Raw genomic sequence first — 19,401 nt, forward strand, 5'->3', positions numbered from 1 at the left:
TGTATTCCGAAGGACTTGGGCGATTCCAGCAGGACAATTCGACACCCCAAACGTCCAGAATTGCTACAGAATGGCTCCAGGAACAATCTTCTGAGTTTAAACACTTCCGCTAACTACCAAAGTTCCAAGGCATGAACATTATTGTGCATGTTTGAGATGCCTTGCAACGTGCTATTCAGAAGAGATCTCCATCCCTTCGTACTCTTACGGAATTATGGAGAGCCCTGCAGGATTCAGGGCGCCAGTTCTCTTCAGCACTACTTCAGACATCATTGGAGTCAATGCCATGTCGTGTTGCGGCACTTTTCCGTGCTTGCGGGGGCCCCACACTATATTAGGCAAGTGTACCAGTTTCTTTGGCTCTTCAGTGTTTATTCCTTACCGCGTCACGTGCCTAGTGTGCCACAACGTTATGGTCATCATAGTTTGGCTCATCGTGGCATTTTATTTACTGAATGAAGCGTGCTGGAGACGTTTAGTGCAGGTTGTCGTGATTGCGTGCTGTGTCCGCAGGGCATCCTGGGCTCGGGCTTCGCGCTCAAGGTGCAGCAGCAGCAGCGGCAGAAGCACATGATCCGCCGGCGGCAGCCCGCAGCCACCCTCATCCAGAGCCTGTGGCGCTGCTACGCCGCCGACGAGCACTCCATGTCGGTGGCCACGTGGAAGATCCACCAGGTGCCGCTGCCCAGCCCGCCCTCGTACGTATCTACAACAGCTCGCACCCCGCCCCGTTCTCCCAGCCCCACAACATCCTCTTCGAGCATTGCAGTTTTGAGAATACCCTCAGTTACATCAGTTTATTCACAACTTTAACAAATGCCAAGAACTCTTATCACATACAGTGGTTCATAAAGTTTCATAACATATGCCGATTTACGACAATAAATTAACTGCTATACTGAGGACAGTAAATTACACGAATTCCACTCTACAACATTTTTAGCCTAGTTGAATATTCTAAGGTACATCTCTTTCATTGTCTCTACTGCGGATTCTCGGCGATCTACACATTATGTTCGGAGGCAATTTGGAAGGTGGCTGCACCTTCCGCTGGCGTCTATCGTCTGAGGATGAGACGGCGGTCGGTCGATAGCATTAGGCCTTTCGAGGCCTGTTTGGACGGAGAAAGAGAGAGCTGTATCTTCTGCAACAACCCATCTCCAAAAGTGTACGATATTTACGTACAACAGTCGCTTATCGCTGCACATACAGGCATATCTCTGTCTGTGAGTCTCTCGCTATCTTTGTCTTAGCGAAGTTTGTCGTATCCTTGGTCGGAATACCGAAAAGATCGATAGCGCCAAATACACGTTCCACATCCTAACGTGAATATGATATACTGAACATGTAATTAAGTAAACAACCAACGATGACCATTCCAGCGGGATGTGGAACTCTGGTCTCTGAATACAGAAATATGGGGTATTTTACACCACGTACAAACTCTAGGGAATTATGGACGAAAGGATGCGGAACAAAAAAGATCTAATGAACTTAGGTCCGGAAATACACGGTTAGCAAGATAGAGACCATTTATTCAATCATACCACAACGGAGGGGTATCTGTTGAGAGGCCAGACAAACGTGTGGTTCCTGAAGAGGGGCAGCAGCCTTTTCAGTAGTTGCAGGGGCAACAGTCTGGATGATTGACTGATCTGGCCTTGTAACATTAACCAAAACGGCCTTGCTGTTGTGGTACTGCGAACGGCTGAAAGCAAGGGGAAACTACAGCCGTAATTTTCCCCTAGGGCATGCAGCTTTACTGTATGGTTAAATGATGATGGCGTCCTCATGGGTAAAATATTCTGGAGGTAAAATAGTCCCCCATTCGGATCTCCGGCCGGGGACTACTCAAGAGGACGTCGTTATCAGGAGAAAGAAAACGCATTCTACGGATCGGAGCGTGGAATGTCAGATCCCTTAATCGGGCAGGTAGGTTAGAAAATTTAAAAAGGGAAATGGATAGGTTAAAGTTAGATATAGTGGGAATTATGAATACACTAAGGAGATTCAGAAGGATGTAGGTTGCAGTAGGTACTGGGAGATGAAGGAGCTTGCACAGGATAGATTAGCATGAAGATCTGCATCAAACCAGTCTCAGGGCTGAAGACCACAACAGCAACATTCTTACCGACACTGCGGTTTAATACGCGCTGTACCTTGCAGTCACAGGTACAGTAAGTGTAGAAAATGGTTTCCATGTGCCTCAACTCATGACTGTACGCGCCGTAGCATGTTCTGTCTCTCAAGTTCACATCGGCCAGGCTGCACCCTAACGGTGTCAAAGGGAGCATGAATACGCTGCTCCAGTATCTCCACATCTGGAATGGGCTCTGTATACACGATAGTCTTGAGATGGTTCCATAACCAGAAATTGCGTTGAGATCCGGTGAATCAGCAGGCCTTGCAACTGGACCCCCTCGTCCGATCCGTCGATAAGAGACATCACGGCGAATTGGCTGGAGCACCATCAAGCATCAACCACTTAACCCTTTGAATCATCAATGGCGCTTCTTCCAGCAGGAAAGGTGAAGTCACCCGCTAGAAACGCCGATAGTTGTGGCCTGTTAGGCGACTTGGAAGGAAGACTGGTTCCAAAATACGGTCGCCAATTATCCCAGCCCACGAATTCCTGCACCGATGCTGATGATTCGCTGTCACCATACCATGGGGGTTCTCGTGCTATCCCACAGATGTCTTTTATGAAAACTGAAGATATCATTCCGCGTGAAGGTGGCCTCATCTGTAAATAGGATGGATGACTCAAATCCCGGAATCGTGTTTGCCTGGTAAAGAAACCAGTGACAAAACTGCTTCCGCTGTGGAAAGTCTGTTGCTAGTAAGCTCTGTATGCGCTGTAAGTGATAAGGGTAGTAGCAATTGTCATTCAGAATGTCCCACACGATGGTCTGGCTCCCCCTGTACTTGCGGACCAACTGCCTGATACTTACATGGCGGTCGCCTTCCACATTTCGGATACTTCCTTCATGATTTCTTGCTTCCTGAAACGACTTTGTCTCAAACAAACGGCGAAAAACTGTTGCGAACATTGAATGCTGTGGTGGTTGTCGGCGGAGATAGGTGTCCTGATACAACTTTGCTGCCCGTCGATCGTTGCCATTTGCCTTTATGTAAGTAAACACCACGTCAACACAAGCACTCGATTCGAACATGGAACCATTGTGTACAACGCTGTATGACATCCACTAAAAGTTGAGTCAGCAAGAGAAGTGAATCGGACACAACATTACCAATTACTATGGCAGGTTGGCGCTAGGGCATGACGTATGAAGAACAGTAACACCCTCTACGACGAACCATGCATACTGTAATTGTGACTGCATCGTACAGCGCGTATTAGACTGCAGTCTCTGTAACAAAATATGATTGAATAAATGGTATCTAGCATCTAAACCATGCATTTCCGGACGTAAGTTCATTAGACCTTTTTTGTTCCGTATCCTCTCATCGATCAATCCCTAGAGTTTGTACACGGTGGAAAAAATCACCCTACATAGCGTGCCTGCGGTTACTTATCAGCTGCCATGTTGTAGTAAGGCAAAAATCTCCGATCGGTCGTACATAGCCTTAATTTATTTCCCCATTTCAGATTATGTCGTGGACTATATTAGTGACCTACACACGGAATATAAGATCAGCACGAGACTACAATACTTCATTAGAAGACGCTGCATAACCTGAAGAATTGTTACCTTCACGAATATCACAAATTTTACGATCTTTCTTTTTGTTTTCTCTCAGAAAATTGTAGCAGAAAATTTTGTGCTTCAGAAATATTTCATGTGTTTTGCACCTTCTCTGCGTATCCCTGCGGGAAATTGGCAAGCATCTGCAACGCTTTACCAGAAATCATTTATCTGTCACATCGTACACGTATCTGTGTTGTCAGAATAGACAACATATAGCACTCATAAATGCAGATAATTTTCCTGGCAACAGAAATGCTAGTAGGCAACCCATCGCTTTAGACTCCAAATATATAAACTATACTTCGCTTTAACCTGAGATGTGAGTTCCTAGGAAATTTTAATATCACTTTATACTTGATGAATATTCGCTTTATTCATTAGTAATGTTATCAGCCGTGGATGTCTGAGGACATGATATCAACATCATTCAAGAGGCGTCCGCATTATTTACAACACTTGATTTTACGAATTGCGTTTGTTTAAAGTTTTGGCTAATATTGTACTTAATTAATTCACGTATGACGCAGCTCGTGGCATTCTTTTGCACTATAGTGGATCCTATAAATACAGAGTAAGTGAAATAAAGTAGAATCAGTTTTCTGGTCAACTCGTCAATGTCCCGGTTACATGAAATTTTGTAAATGACACAGCAGAAGTATCACCAATTTTTCTATTTGTCTTGAAACAGTTCATCTTGTTCTTCTCCAGATATCGTTAATATGCCATGTAACAAGGTCATATGGGCGCAGAGACAGAAAGTTCTTTCGTTGACGTTGTAGTAGCCGTTCGTGGTCCCCATACTGTAGTTGGACAAGATAAGAAGTACGACGATATTTGGCCGGCACGTTTAGACAGCTGGAGTTCGGTCGTACATAGCCTTAATTTATTTCCCCATTTCAGATTATGTCGTGGACTATATTAGTGACCTACACACGGAATATAAGATCAGCACGAGACTACAATACTTCATTAGAAGACGCTGCATAACCTGAAGAATTGTTACCTTCACGAATATCACAAATTTTACGATCTTTCTTTTTGTTTTCTCTCAGAAAATTGTAGCAGAAAATTTTGTGCTTCAGAAATATTTCATGTGTTTTGCACCTTCTCTGCGTATCCCTGCGGGAAATTGGCAAGCATCTGCAACGCTTTACCAGAAATCATTTATCTGTCACATCGTACACGTATCTGTGTTGTCAGAATAGACAACATATAGCACTCATAAATGCAGATAATTTTCCTGGCAACAGAAATGCTAGTAGGCAACCCATCGCTTTAGACTCCAAATATATAAACTATACTTCGCTTTAACCTGAGATGTGAGTTCCTAGGAAATTTTAATATCACTTTATACTTGATGAATATTCGCTTTATTCATTAGTAATGTTATCAGCCGTGGATGTCTGAGGACATGATATCAACATCATTCAAGAGGCGTCCGCATTATTTACAACACTTGATTTTACGAATTGCGTTTGTTTAAAGTTTTGGCTAATATTGTACTTAATTAATTCACGTATGACGCAGCTCGTGGCATTCTTTTGCACTATAGTGGATCCTATAAATACAGAGTAAGTGAAATAAAGTAGAATCAGTTTTCTGGTCAACTCGTCAATGTCCCGGTTACATGAAATTTTGTAAATGACACAGCAGAAGTATCACCAATTTTTCTATTTGTCTTGAAACAGTTCATCTTGTTCTTCTCCAGATATCGTTAATATGCCATGTAACAAGGTCATATGGGCGCAGAGACAGAAAGTTCTTTCGTTGACGTTGTAGTAGCCGTTCGTGGTCCCCATACTGTAGTTGGACAAGATAAGAAGTACGACGATATTTGGCCGGCACGTTTAGACAGCTGGAGTTCGACATCCACTTCAGACAGACATCACTGTAACGTTCTAAATAACTACAATTTGTTTGTTGTGCTGCGGTTTCATGACGCGACTTCAGGTGATTCTGTTATACGTACAGGGATGAATATAAAACGTGGGCCCAAGTTATTCTGGTGTGGATTCCTGTCAAGAGTTGGTCGCAGGTACCTACAGGCTGTCCGAAACTCGTGTCCATAGGATGTGCAGCCATTTTTATCAGACTAAATTATTAATTACTCGATTGCAACAAGGCAGTGAGACGAAGATATACCTCTGTTTGCAGCGATAATCGAATTCTGTGAAGAAATCATATGTAAATATCATACACTTTCTGATGATGGAATGTTGCAAAAGATACAGCCATTTTCAAACTGATGATACAAAAATGTTAGTTTTCTTCATCATTTCCTTCATTGGTTTTCATGTATTGGGCACTTTCTCGGCAAAACTGAATCAGTTCGATTGTCTGTCTCAGCGTCATATGTTAGGCACAGTTTCTCCACAGTCCACTTTCTACAAATATTCCTCAAGCTAATGAGTGAAGCTTAACAAAAAGTCATTGTATCTGTGTGAAGCAGGTTTGTCATGCGTAGTTACGTTGGCGGGATTCGGGTGTAGTCTAAATCGTTGGCATAATTCTTGGGCGTGAGGCAAACCCATACGTCACAACAGTGTTGCCAGATTTCTTGTGGAAAAAATCTAAGCACCAATGCGCTATAAAAAAAATCCAAGATAGCGTAAATCGGTCACATTTACATGAGAATGCCAGAAAAAAAGATAATGGAAAAAATCACTCATAAAAATTTCTTTTACGTTTTCTATTTGCTTCACTTTTTATATGTCCATGAATTTTACAAGTACTTCATTATTTCTTCATATTACTGTTGCGGTAGGGGTAATGGGCCAAATTTCCATCTCGAAAGTTACAAATTTGGCGATTTTCGTCATTTTTTCCTGCCATAAAAATAATATTATATAAATATTTTCTTAACTAATATACATAGTTTTCTTCCGCAGGTTCCACACACAAGTCGGTAACATTCTTTTCCGTAGGAGAAAACATATTCATGAATGAGACTTCTTTCTTCGAATTCATGTGTTTCCACACTACAGAGTCGCCCAGTTTACATACTGTACTGTCAGCGAACCTTATAAATCCCACATTTCCCCTCTTTCACAGAAAAATAGGCACGCACTTATGAAAACACACTTGTTCAAAATACATACTAATAACATGCGCGCGTGCGCGCGCGCTCACACACACACACACACACACACACACACACACACACACACACACACACACATATCTTAAACAACCCAAAATATGTGCATATGTACACGCGAGGAAACAAAAAACAACGCACACCCACTGAACCAACAGATCCACATACTTGCAACGAAGCCATGAACCATTCTATGACCATATGCGTTCGAGAACAAGGCTGGTACATACAGAAAGATAGATCTTGCTGTCAATGACGAGACAATTTGTGATGTAGCTCAAGCACAGCTTGAGGAAAGAAATTGGCATGTCCTTTTCATAAGAATCATCCCAACGTTTGCGTTAAGCGATTTGAGAAACTACGGGAAACCGAAATATGGGTGACTGAGTATGACATTTAACCACCGTCCCCCTGAAAACGAGACCATTACGCTATCTTGCTCGGTTCCGGTGGCACTGTAAAGATCTTCCATGTATAGGACATGGACCGATAAATCGTGGACCGCCATGCAGGTACAAGAACAAATGTGACGCTATAATCAGCCTAAGATGTAGGCTTTGTAAAATTAAACTGAGATTCCACTGAACCTAGTCTTTGCACACATGTCCAAATGCACTAACACATATTTCTAATCTAATATTTGATACGAACGGAACTAAAGAATAAGTTTCCATGTACACATTTAACAGCTTTGAGACTGAAGAGCTTATCACCCAGATACCCTGTTAGTGTGAGCATTAGGTTCGAGGTCTTGTATTTCTACTTTCAACTATGTCATATTTGAATGCGACTGCGCCAATGACGAATGATTATGCACAAAAAGTCACAAAAAAGCAAAATTTACAAATAACTGTCGCATTGGGACTTGATTGTTACTTACCAAAACTGAGCTATTTCCTCTGTTAATTGATTTTTCTGCCTGGAAATCTGACAACGCTGGAGTCGTATCATTGGTGTTCTGGACACCACTCCTCGAAAATTTTGTGACAACGTAGACTGCAGCACGACTTTTCCTATACTGCTGTCATATGGTAACACATGTTCTACTTTCTCATTGTTGCGTAAAAATCAGGAGGTTTTTACTGTTTTCTATTAAATTTTCTGCTTGGTGATCGCTTTAGCCGCAGTCCTGTGGTGTACTTTATGCTTAAAATAACATTACCCAACAAGTGATGCTGAGTTGCCGCCAACGACGACAATATCGGGTGAAGCATTTTCAGTTGTCAGCACTGATCTACCAATCCTCGGAACATGTCAAGGTAAAGCTATAATCGATTTGAAGATTAGTTTGAAATTCATATTATTTTAGTAGGCATGTACCTAATAGAGGTGGTATGCCTTCCTCCGTCGTTTGAATTCACTTAACCCAACAAGTTGGAGGACTTACAGTCCAACGTGGACTCCCAACCCTACGACTCACTGGGCATCGAAACCCACACTTTTTAATATGTGGTCTAGCATGTACACATTGAGGCACGGTGCAAAATATGTATCAAGCGCGACAGGAAGAAAATTGCACCGTGCAATTCCTCAGTCTTTTCCGCCAGTGCCCACTTATGAAATGTTTGTACAAAGTATTTTACATCTTCCAGTATAAACAACATAACTTAATTTAGGATGCAGTTGTACTTCTGTTTACTGTCATTTACTTCCAATATTCACAACATGCATGTTACATCATTTCTGTTTTATTCTGCGTTCCGTTTAATCTCTTTTTTTGTTTCTGTTATAAATATTACTCATAACACACGACGACCGATGCTTTCAGAGCGAATTCATTGGTGTAAATTATTGTCGAGGTACGTTTTTAGTCCATCAGTTGCTAACATTACTGTGTTTATAATTTGAAAAACAAAAGCAACAGGATAATAATAATAGAAATTTTGGGAGAAAATAAAGAGACCGTTGTACTATATAAATATAAAAACTGTTCCTAAACTAACCTATTGCACAATATTGCATTAACTGCATTGCTAATCATTTAACCTTTTGTTTAAAATAGTGTCATGCCCTGCATCTGTGTGTACACCTGCATCTCTCTGTATATGTGTATGTGTTGTCTTAGTAGAACAGTTCAATAAAAGTGTGTTGCCCCTGCCATAATTGTTGTTTTAACCCCAGTGAATGTGGAACTGTTTGTGAATACTTACCGTATATCTTTTGCACAAGAAGGCTGTGTTGTTTACGAATGTTTTGTGTCCTTACCTAATTTGTGTTTTTGTGTTGGTTTGTGTGATGTGTCGTTCCTTCACAGACTTTCTTTCTCCGTTTCACGTTCCGCTTGTCTCTGTCTTTGGACGTTAGCGCCAAAGTGGAAGAAACTCCCAAAGCCACAGAGAAGATCCAGCAAACGTCCTCCTCGCTGATGTAAGTGTGGAGCACACGTCGAACTGTAGTCCCCGTAGTTCCCAGCTCCGCCACGCCACGCATTCCCCCACCCTCGCCCCTGCCGCTGTAGAGTGTTACCCGCTAGCTACCAACAGCCCATCCCAGACTGAGAACGAGGACCCTAGAAACCCAGACCGCTTCTTCTATATGTATTGCAAATCGTATTACACAGTGCACAGTGTTTGGTGCGTTCTTTCCAGCTACTGTGCAAATATAGCGGCTGAGTAGCAAAGACGTAACAATTTTTATTTCGTGATCGGTTCCAGATACGGAAACGAGGTTTCCGGCAAATAATAGCACACAGAGGGGCACAAAATACTGTTACATAGTCAATATTTTCTGTTGTATCCGTAGGTGAACAAGGTGGCACAGACACTTCAACATTTATTAAATGGGTAAAACACGACAATATTTATTTAAACTATTTACAACACTGATGTATTTACGTACAACTTTATATCCTTGGTTGTAACTGTACCACACTGTTTCAGTTCAGTATTGTGGATCATGGGAAAGTGGCTACAATGTAGAGGAAAGTAGGGAGTAATGCAATGCTGTTTTGTTTTACCGGGCGACCAAAAACTCAGTATAAATTTGAAAACTGAATAAATCACGGAATAATGTAGATAGAGAGGTACAAATTGACACACATGCTTGGAATGACACGGGGTTTTATTAGAACCAAAAAAATACAAAAGTTCAAAAAATGTGCGACAGATGGCGCTTCATCTGATCAGAATAGCAATAATTAGCATAACAAAGTAAAACAAAGCAAAGATGATGTTCTTTACAGGAAATGCTCAATATGTCCACCATCATTACTCAACAACAACTGTAGTCGAGGAATAATGTTGTGAACAGCACTGTAAAGCATGTCCGGAGTTATGGTGAGGCTTTGGCGTCGGATGTTGTTTTTCAGCATCCCTAGAGATGTCGGTCGATCACGATACACTTGTGACTTCAGGTAACTACAAAGCCAATAATCGCACGGACCTAGGTTTGGGAACCTGGGAGGCCAAGCATGACGAAAGTGGCGGCTAAGCACACGATCATCACCAAACGACGCGCACAAACGATCTTTCACGCGTCTAGTAATATGGGGTGGTTCTAATAAAACCCCATGTCATTCCAAGCATGTGTGTCAATTTTTACCTCTCTATCTGCATTATTCCGTGGTTTATTAAGTTTTCAAATTTATACTCACTTTTTGATCGCCCGGTATATAAATAACTCGTAAGAAATATATCCAAAATAAAGGGCCTTAACATAGACGTATTGGATATTTATCGTAATTCAGAAATAAGGTGTATAAGTAAGTCTAAAAAGCAGAAAAAAGATAAATGTTGTGTGACATGCAATAGGGACGGGGATATGGAGTAGTAGAAGCAGTATTCAATTAAATGTTTTCTCAGACATAAAAATCACAATTATACTGATCATCATCACAGCCAGAACACACTTCATGGGCCCACATTTCGGGTGGTACAGATTGAGGTGACAAAAGTCATACAATAGCGATATGCACATACACAGATGTGGTATTTTCGCTTATACAGAGTATAAAAGGGCAATGCATTGGCGAAGCTGAAATTTTTACTCGGATGATGATTCATTTAGAAAGGAATCTGATGTAATTACGGCCGCAAGACGGGAATTAACAGACCTTGAACGCGGTGTGGCAGTTCTAGCTAGACGCATGGGACATTCCATCTCGGAAATCGTTACTGAATTCAATATTCCGTCATCCACAGCGCCAAGAGTGTGCCGATAATACCAAATTTCAGGCATTACCTCCTACCACGAACAACACAGTGCCCGACGGCCTTCACTTAACAATGGAGAGCTGCGGCGGTTGCGTAGTGTTGTTAGTGCTAACAGACAAGCAACACTGTGTGGAATAACCACATAAATTAATGTGGAGGTACGATGAACGTATTAGGACAGTGCGGCGAAATTTTGCGTTAATATAATATGGCAGCTGACTCCCGACTCGTGTGCCTTTGCTACGAGCACGACATCGCCTGCAGCGCCTCTTCTGGGCTCGTGACCATATCGGTTGTACCGTAGACGACTGGAAAACCGCAGCCTGGGCAGATGAGTTCTGATTTCAGTTGGTAAGAGCTGATGGTAGGGCTACATTTTGGCGCAGATCCCACGAAACCATGGACCCAAGTTGTCAACTGGGCACTGTGCAAGCTGGTGGTAGCTCCACAATGGTGTGGCCTGTGTTTGCGTGGAATGAACTGAGTCCTCTGGACCAACAGAACCGATCGTTGATAGGAAATGGTTATGTGCTGCTAACCGGAGACCATTTGCAGGCATTCATGGACTTCATGTTCCCAAACAAAGTAGTCATGTTCCCAAACAAAGTAGTCATGTCACCAAACCACAGTTGTTCACGACTTGTTTGAAGAACATTATGCAAAAGTCGAGAGAATTGTTTGGCCGCCCAGATCGCACAACATGAATCCCTTCAAACGTTTATGAGACATAATCGAGAATTCAGTTCGTGCACAACATCCTGCACCGGCAACACCATCGCAATGGAAATGGAAATGCCGTGTGGGTAGGGCCTCCCGTCGGGTAGACCGTTCGCCTGGTGCAAGTCTTTCGAGTTCACACCAGTTAGGCGACTTGCGTGTCGATGGGGATGAAATGACGATGATAAGGACAACACAACACCCAGTCCCTGAGTGGAGAAAATCTCCGATCCGGGTGGGAATCGAACCCGGGCCGTTAGGTATGACATTCCGTCGCGGTGACCAGTGAACTACCACGGGCGGATACCTTCGCAATTATGGATGGCTATAGAGTCAGCATGGCTCAATATTTCTGCGGGGTGCTTCCAAAGACTTGTTGAGTCCATGTCACTTCGAGTTGCTATAATACGCCAGGCAAAAAGGAGGTCTGACACGATGTTTGTAGGTATTTCATGACCATAGTCAACTAAGTGTACTTTGTACTCAAGTTTCCCTCGTAAGATCATCGGAAAATATTGTCCCACAAAACACGCATTATGTATCTTAACTTCCTGGTTCAGAGTGCATTCCGACCCCCTCTTCATCAGTAGAGTCTTGCAGTTCCATTGTGTCTGAATTACTAGAATCAGTAGCTTTGAGCTCTATCGTCTTTTCAAACTCCTTTGACATTTTCTTTGTCCTACGATCGTTTCTGGTAGACGTTGATGGGCGATTAGATCTTCTTTCTTTGAGTGAGGCTTTCAGATTCTTTTTATGGAAGTAATATATCAAGACCTGAGCTGAACCTTTTGGCCTCCAGCGATTTGATGTCTTCTTCCTTTGCGGTGTAGGTGAAAACTCTTAGGGACTCACAGTAACTAGAACACTAGATAACCCTGGCGAAGGAAAATTCTGTTTGTTTATTTATGAACTATAGATTGAGGTTTGTAGAATAGAAAATCTATGCTTTGTTTTAATAGACAATTACTAAATTCTAAATTCTACTAACCTGCTTTAGTTTCATTCTCACTCAGCGCCTTCTGACCACCTGACTTTATTGCTCAACAGGACGTTGGGTACCTCTATTCTCGAGACTTCCGTCGTTTCCAGCACTTAAGTCATGATTGCTGTACATATTTCTACTGGACGGGAACATTCCCGTGACCCTGAACCCGTTGACTGGGATTTCAATGTTCTGATCTTTTAGATAAGCTCAGCTAAAAAGTTCTGCAACATCAAGTGGTCTTAGGGCACTGTCGTGTGTTTGTAGCCATTGCCGGATCTCTTCGGTGTAGTAGGTCTTCAGCGGTTCCATAAATGTTTTATCCAGTGGCTGTATGTTGTGTTGCAGTGACGAAGGAAGCTAACTAGATGAACATGATGACTTCTAGCCATCCAGTTACCTCACTGTTTTTGGTGTTACTGTAATCGTCATATAGGATGAGAAGTACAGGGGACTCCTTAGTGGGGTGGGTTTAGAAATAACATGTTCAAATCACTGCTCGGACAGATTGTTTTGTACCAACCAGAGGGATCACACGCAGAGATAGATATAGGTGATGCTCCTCTCATTAACTGCTGGTTCATGTTCGTCCTCGGGAAGATAATCATTGGAGGAACGAAGGAACCACTAGCGCTCGTGCGTAGAAATATGATCATAAGTCACCCTCTTCCTGTCACGACGAGAGCTATTTGCGTTTTCTCCTTATGGCCTATGATGTGGGGAGTTTTGCTTTGAACGATCGGCAAATCAGTTTCGTCTACATTCAAGACTCTTTCACCAGGGAATTTGTGCTGAAGAAACAGATTGTCAAGAACGTCGAAGAACTATGACACTTCTTCTTGGCTGAATCCAGAAGCTCTGTTCTGTAATGTCCCTGATGGCTTCCTATTTGATAAAATATTATTGTACCTCCTCATAAATCTTCTCATCCAGTCCGTTCCTGCAGTCCTATTGCTATCAAAAGGATTGTTGATACAGTCCCTAATAGCCAGCTCATATTCTAACAGGCGAATATCACTTCTTGATAACCAACAGAAAAGAGATTCTATGTGTAGGCAGCAGGCTAGTATCGCCTCTTCGAGACTAGCTGGTAGCACAGTTCTGATTCCTTTGTTGTAGCTGCATCCTTATCAGAAGTTTCAGACTTAGCCAGACGAAACAGTGTAGGCAGAATGACATCAACCATTTTTGCAGCTTTCATATATCCCATCTTCTTCTCTCTCACTAGTTTAATAGCTTTTGCCATTTTCTCAGAATCAAATTTCTCTCGCTGCCGTTGGTCTGACGACACAAGTTTCTTGTGACTAGCTGTATCCAAAACGATGGGGACTGTATTGGTAATGCAGTGGAAAATAACTGTAATTGTACTAAGACAAATTAAAGTTATATCCTTATTTTACACATGGTGGCTTTTTAAGACGAATAAAAGTTATACGAAACTAAAACAATAAATTATTCTTTTAATATCTAATGTACTAATTCCCTCCTTCCATGAATTGTTTGAAATACATAAAACGGCTTTGCAAACCATAAATACCATTTAAACAGCCATATAATCATGGAAGGGAGTTATGGAATACTTGGAAGCCAAACCGGTGCCTAACCACTTCCATACATAACCTGGCGTTGCCCGTTCTGGGAATGAATTTTTTGTAACAAACAAATAAAACAATCAACTAAACGCCACACGAAGGCTCTACAAGTTATATTAAGTTATTAAATTAGTATCCGACACACTCCTGAACATCAAATCACGAGTTCTTATCTCTAAAAGTTTCATGCTCTTGCGGTAAGAAATTTCCGTTCTCACAGTTACAAAGAAAATTCTAACAACAACCAGCCGTATCGTTACGTAAAATCAGCCTCTAAGTTCTTAGTTTCAACTGTTACTAGTAGATTGCGGCATGAACTGGAAAGATTAACTCGAGTTACATATCCCCCTACCTGTTCCACAACCACATCCTTTTCTCTAAAATTACTTGTTAGCTGTTATCAGATTAGTAGTGTCAGGCTAGGGCAATTTGTTCCGAGATTTCGTACATTTGCATGCAGTGAGTCGAAGGGCTGACGTCGATCTCTGGAGAGAGCAAGTCGCGCTGGCGGGGTGTTTAAAAGTCTGTTCACGAACAGCGATGTGGGCGGCGCACTGGGTGCGGTCGACAGAGACAACGTTCATACCGCACTTTTTTTAACATCGAGAAAATTAAGCAATATGAAATTTTAAATGAACAGTGCCAATTTTTAACTGCATTCGAAATTTCTCGAAGAGATGAGTTGTCAACGTCGGTACTGAATCGCTTCAGCCAAAGTGTCTGCGGAAGTCGTTTCATAGATGAAAACATAATTAATAAACAAACATTTATACTCGTGTACTTGCTGCGGAAAGTAGCCTCATAAGCAAACTTGCTATTTGAGAAATTTGTTTCCTTATTTGTGAGTTGACTCCCATGAAACGCTGGCTAAAAGACGTCATGTTTCTCCAGAGGCTATACGTATTTTGAGTAAAATGCTCCTTTTACCACTATTTACTAATTGGAACCAGACAGTCTTTTTCAAGTATGATCGTATATTCGATATTAGTAGATCGTATATGATCTCAAAAACAAAAAAAATAAATGCTATGGGATGCCAGTATGCGTCGTCTACCTATCGGAATATAAATCACTTTATACAACGTCATATTAGGTAACTATGTATAGCAATTCGTTTCTAAAGGGAGTACGAAGGAGTAGTTGCCATCCTCTCTTTCAGCTGTGATAGCTTAAATATCAAAATTAATCGATCAACTAAATATTTTAACTGTAAATTTCCAGAGCAGATAGTCACTTCACTAAACTGTCCCTCCATTTTCACTATCGTCGCATGAAGAACGATATCGATAGGGCATTTAATTGAGTAAACCATTAAGTTGGAAATGAGGGCGGGAAGGCCTCGAAAACCTTAAGCTGATAAAAAGGGCGCCAATTTGGCCGTTGTGTGGACGGATACTCCACAACAACAACAATCTGGCGCCTGCGCTTTAATAATGTCCCCTCTAAGGAAACACTCATTCACTGATATCTGGCACTGGCAGGATAGGCAACCCTCTTAACACCCCTCAGATTTCGTGTGAGACCACCGAGCGCTAGTGCAACAGTGTAGCACTACTCAGCTGCAGCTTTTTATGCTTGATCAAACCAGATTCGGGGCAAAGATAGATATACTCTATGATCTTAAATATTTTTTAAATGATTTGGATGAATTCTGAGTTACAGATGGCACAGTATCTAGCATTAATGATTGCCTGGTGCTGGCGACTACAGCTAAGAATCAAGAAATCATCTAGGCTTGGAGGATGGTGTTCCAGGTGTTCTGTAATGCATGAATCAATTCCTCACCTATCCCTGGCTTGGGATTAATATCCTACACATGTTCAGTTGAGTTGGCCGATCATTCCATCACTGTGATGCACAATGCATTGAAACGATATCAGATGACAGAGGCGATGTGAGGTCAAGTGTTGTCCTGCACCAGTGCGTAGCGTGGTGCAAACGCTGCAGCTTCTAGAATGGTGTATGCCTACAGTATTTCATCCCAGTAGTGCTGAGTGTTCAGCGCTGGACCGAGCGAGGTGGCGCAGTGGTTAGCACACTGGACTCGCATTCGGGAGGACGACGGTTCAATCCCGTCTCCGGCCATCCTGATTTAGGTTTTCCGTGATTTCCCTAAATCGTTTCAGGCAAATACCGGGATGGTTCCTTCGAAAGGGCACGGCCGATGTCCTTCCCAGTCCTTCCCTAACCCGAGCTTGCGCTCCGTCTCTAATGACCTCGATGTCGACGGGACGTTAAACACTAACCACCACCGCCTGTTCAGCGCTGGAGATTGCATGACGATGAGGGGCATTTTCCTGATGCCTCCCCAAATCATGACAGACCCACCCCTGAATGCAGTCTGTCGGAAAACGATGTTTAAATGATTCCCCGCCTCCACATCAAAATGCCAATCACGGAATCCTGCCGCCATGGTCCTCCCTAGAGAAGAGTGACACATCTGTGAGAGCAACCAGTACCATTGCTCCATACCGAACTGCGCATGCTGCTTGGCAAACCGCAAACTGACCACACAATGCACATGTGTCAAGTTTAGCACCTCTTTCGCAGATGAATGTGTAGTTCCTGCAACCGTCACCGAACTGCCTACTCTGGCAATACTCAGCCACTGCAGCAGCAGCAAGACGATCGGCTGGGTCTGCACTGTCGCTCGTTGGACCCAGGCTGCCTGCCGACCATTAGTGCGGTCCTCCCACGGTTTGCTGCAACAGCGGTGGTCCTGATCTGGACTTGCCCCACCCTTCTTCCCACTCTCTGTGACACTCCTAGCACGTTCGCAGTATATCACTGTGACCTACCTTCTTCAGATAGAGCAACGGCTTAGCTAACGTCAGCGGAAGACATCTGCACAATAATTATGTAAAACGCCCGAAAAATCCAGTTCCTCGGCACTGAGATGAGCCAGAGCTTACGACACACGTCACAGGGTTCTAACCATGCACTGAAAACAATGACGAAACACGAGAAAGAAACACAGCATACTGTGCGGTAGCTGTCTGCAAAATGATTTGATTGTCCATCAAAGCCAAACAGCTGAGTGGCGCTACGCCATTGCACCAGTGCTTACTGGCCGTATCCGAAACCTGAGCTGTGTCGAAAGTATTGCCTGCCTTGCCGACACATAGGACTCTGTGAGTGGCTATTTGTGTACAGGGACAGTTTTAAAGTGGCCAACAAAGGTTTGTTGGTGGCACTGATGGTGTTGCCGAACTGGGGGTCTTCCACCCACCCTTCGTCGTTTCATTTACATACATGACAGTGTCCCATCTCTCCATGCACACACGACAGCAGGGCACGAAACAGGAAGGTTTACGTTCAAAATTTCGTCAATTGTTTTGAACAGCTCCTAGTAGTTTCACCCTATATACCAGAGCAAAAATTGCGGTCACGCTACACTACAAAGAGATAAATCTCAGTGGGGTGCAACAGTGTCAGAGCTTGTCAAGAGAGCAGTCCCGCTGCACATTGCACTGCAAATTGTCGTTTTTCACAATGAAACGTGTGAAAACGAGCTCTACAAGGGAGGGGGTAGTTTCATTCACGCCCTTTGTGACATCTCTGGCGGCATCATTGCCAGTCGGTCCGAAATGTTTCTCTCTGTCCACCCGCAAGAAAACCGTGTGATTTTAGTGCTTAGAATCATGCTTGTGGCTTCCATCCCAGAGGCATCAAGAGAAGGGGTGAGGTTGGGTAAGGGGAGGTGTGACGACTTTCTCATGGTGTGACACGTCCGTAGTAGCGTTGGGCGGAATTGTAGTGAAATGTGGTATCAATGTGACAGCATTAACCCACGTTATACCTCAGATGAAATTCTGAGCTCTGGCCTATTTCTTTCGGACCTGTCGTCGCTTTGCTGTTTGAAGCCTCATCGAACTCAAGGGTAACTTCCCAGAACACCATGCTTTAGCTCCATTACGGATGAAGGCTGTACGCATCTTTGAACGGAATTTATAGTTTGTGCGTCGGGATGGGAGAAAATGAAGGGGTTTCGAAAAACTTATCCTTTAATGTTGTTGCGCATTTTATGCACCCCCCTTTATACGACAGAGATAAAGACTCAGAATATTTGTAAATGAAACTTCATTCTGATATTTGGGTTATTTGGAGTGGCTTCAATTTTTTTTAAATATCTATGTCACCACATTTCAGCTAACCTACTATTTGAGGAAGCAGCTGCATTTTCGCCGAGTGGTTTCCCACGTAGCAATGTGCTTTAGTTTTTGGCTGCTTAGTTGTCTGAAGGAGAAATATCGCCGTTCCGTTCTGTTTAGAAAAACACCACATCCGTGAGGTAAACGGTCATCTGTATTCGATTCTGCATGCATTTATGTCTGCAATGGTGAGATGATTATCTGTTCTCTCTTTGCTCGAAGATCCCCCAATGCTTAAAGTATTAGGGAAGCTTTCGTAAAATATCAATTGGAAAACTACGCCTATATATCTTGCGCGAAATTCTAATCTTACGCGAAATTCTACTGAACTGCGTCAAAATAGCCACACACTTTTACGAGAATTTTTCACACAACATTAATAAGCGTTTTAGTACAGCACTCAACTTTTATAACACTATCGTAAGCCTTAAAAAAGTATAATGTTCCATTAAAACGTGTAATAATACATAGTAACTTCACTATCCCTCTTGATACGACAGCTAAGAGTACTAACAATGTTAACATAAGTACTTGCTGGTCTGCGTACTATGATTCGCCGAATGTCTAGTTTCGCTATCTGGAACCGTTCGGGAAGTAAAAGTTGTGTTTCGTCTTGCGGGACTCGCCATGTGTATGGAGGCTATTTACTGCCAATTTAACCGTCCATGCTAGACAGAGACTTTTATTTCATAAGTGTATAACCCTGTAAAATAAAAACTCTTTTAAACAAATCTGTAAACAAAAGAAGTGAAGTGAAAGACTATTCTAAGCCTGTCTCTCTTTGCTGCCTGTGGAATCAGATTATAACCATAGTCCAATGCGGAATGGATTCTTATTGAGACATGGCTTCAATAACTCAAGAAAAAGTTAACATCAACACTTCCGAGGCTAATGCATCAACAGAATAACAGTTTTCCTTTAATGGAATTATTGCCATTTTATTATTCGTTTGTTTCAGACTATCGATATTTCGGCTTTATAGCCATTATGAAGTGCAAAGG

The 19,401-nt window shown here is 42.5% G+C and overlaps 1 protein-coding gene across 1 annotated transcript in view; it reads left to right on the forward strand.

The window, feature by feature from the left end:
- LOC126175638 (potassium voltage-gated channel subfamily KQT member 4) overlaps positions 1-19,401 on the forward strand; it is a 992,116-nt gene that overhangs the window by 713,071 nt on the left and 259,644 nt on the right. The window contains exon 7 of the mRNA XM_049922528.1: positions 514-698. Coding sequence (XP_049778485.1) covers positions 514-698 — 185 coding nt within the window. The remainder of the gene's footprint in view (positions 1-513; positions 699-19,401) is intronic.

This window comes from Schistocerca cancellata, chromosome 3, assembly GCF_023864275.1.
Source record: "Schistocerca cancellata isolate TAMUIC-IGC-003103 chromosome 3, iqSchCanc2.1, whole genome shotgun sequence".
In the NCBI taxonomy this organism is placed as follows: Eukaryota; Metazoa; Arthropoda; class Insecta; order Orthoptera; family Acrididae; genus Schistocerca; species Schistocerca cancellata.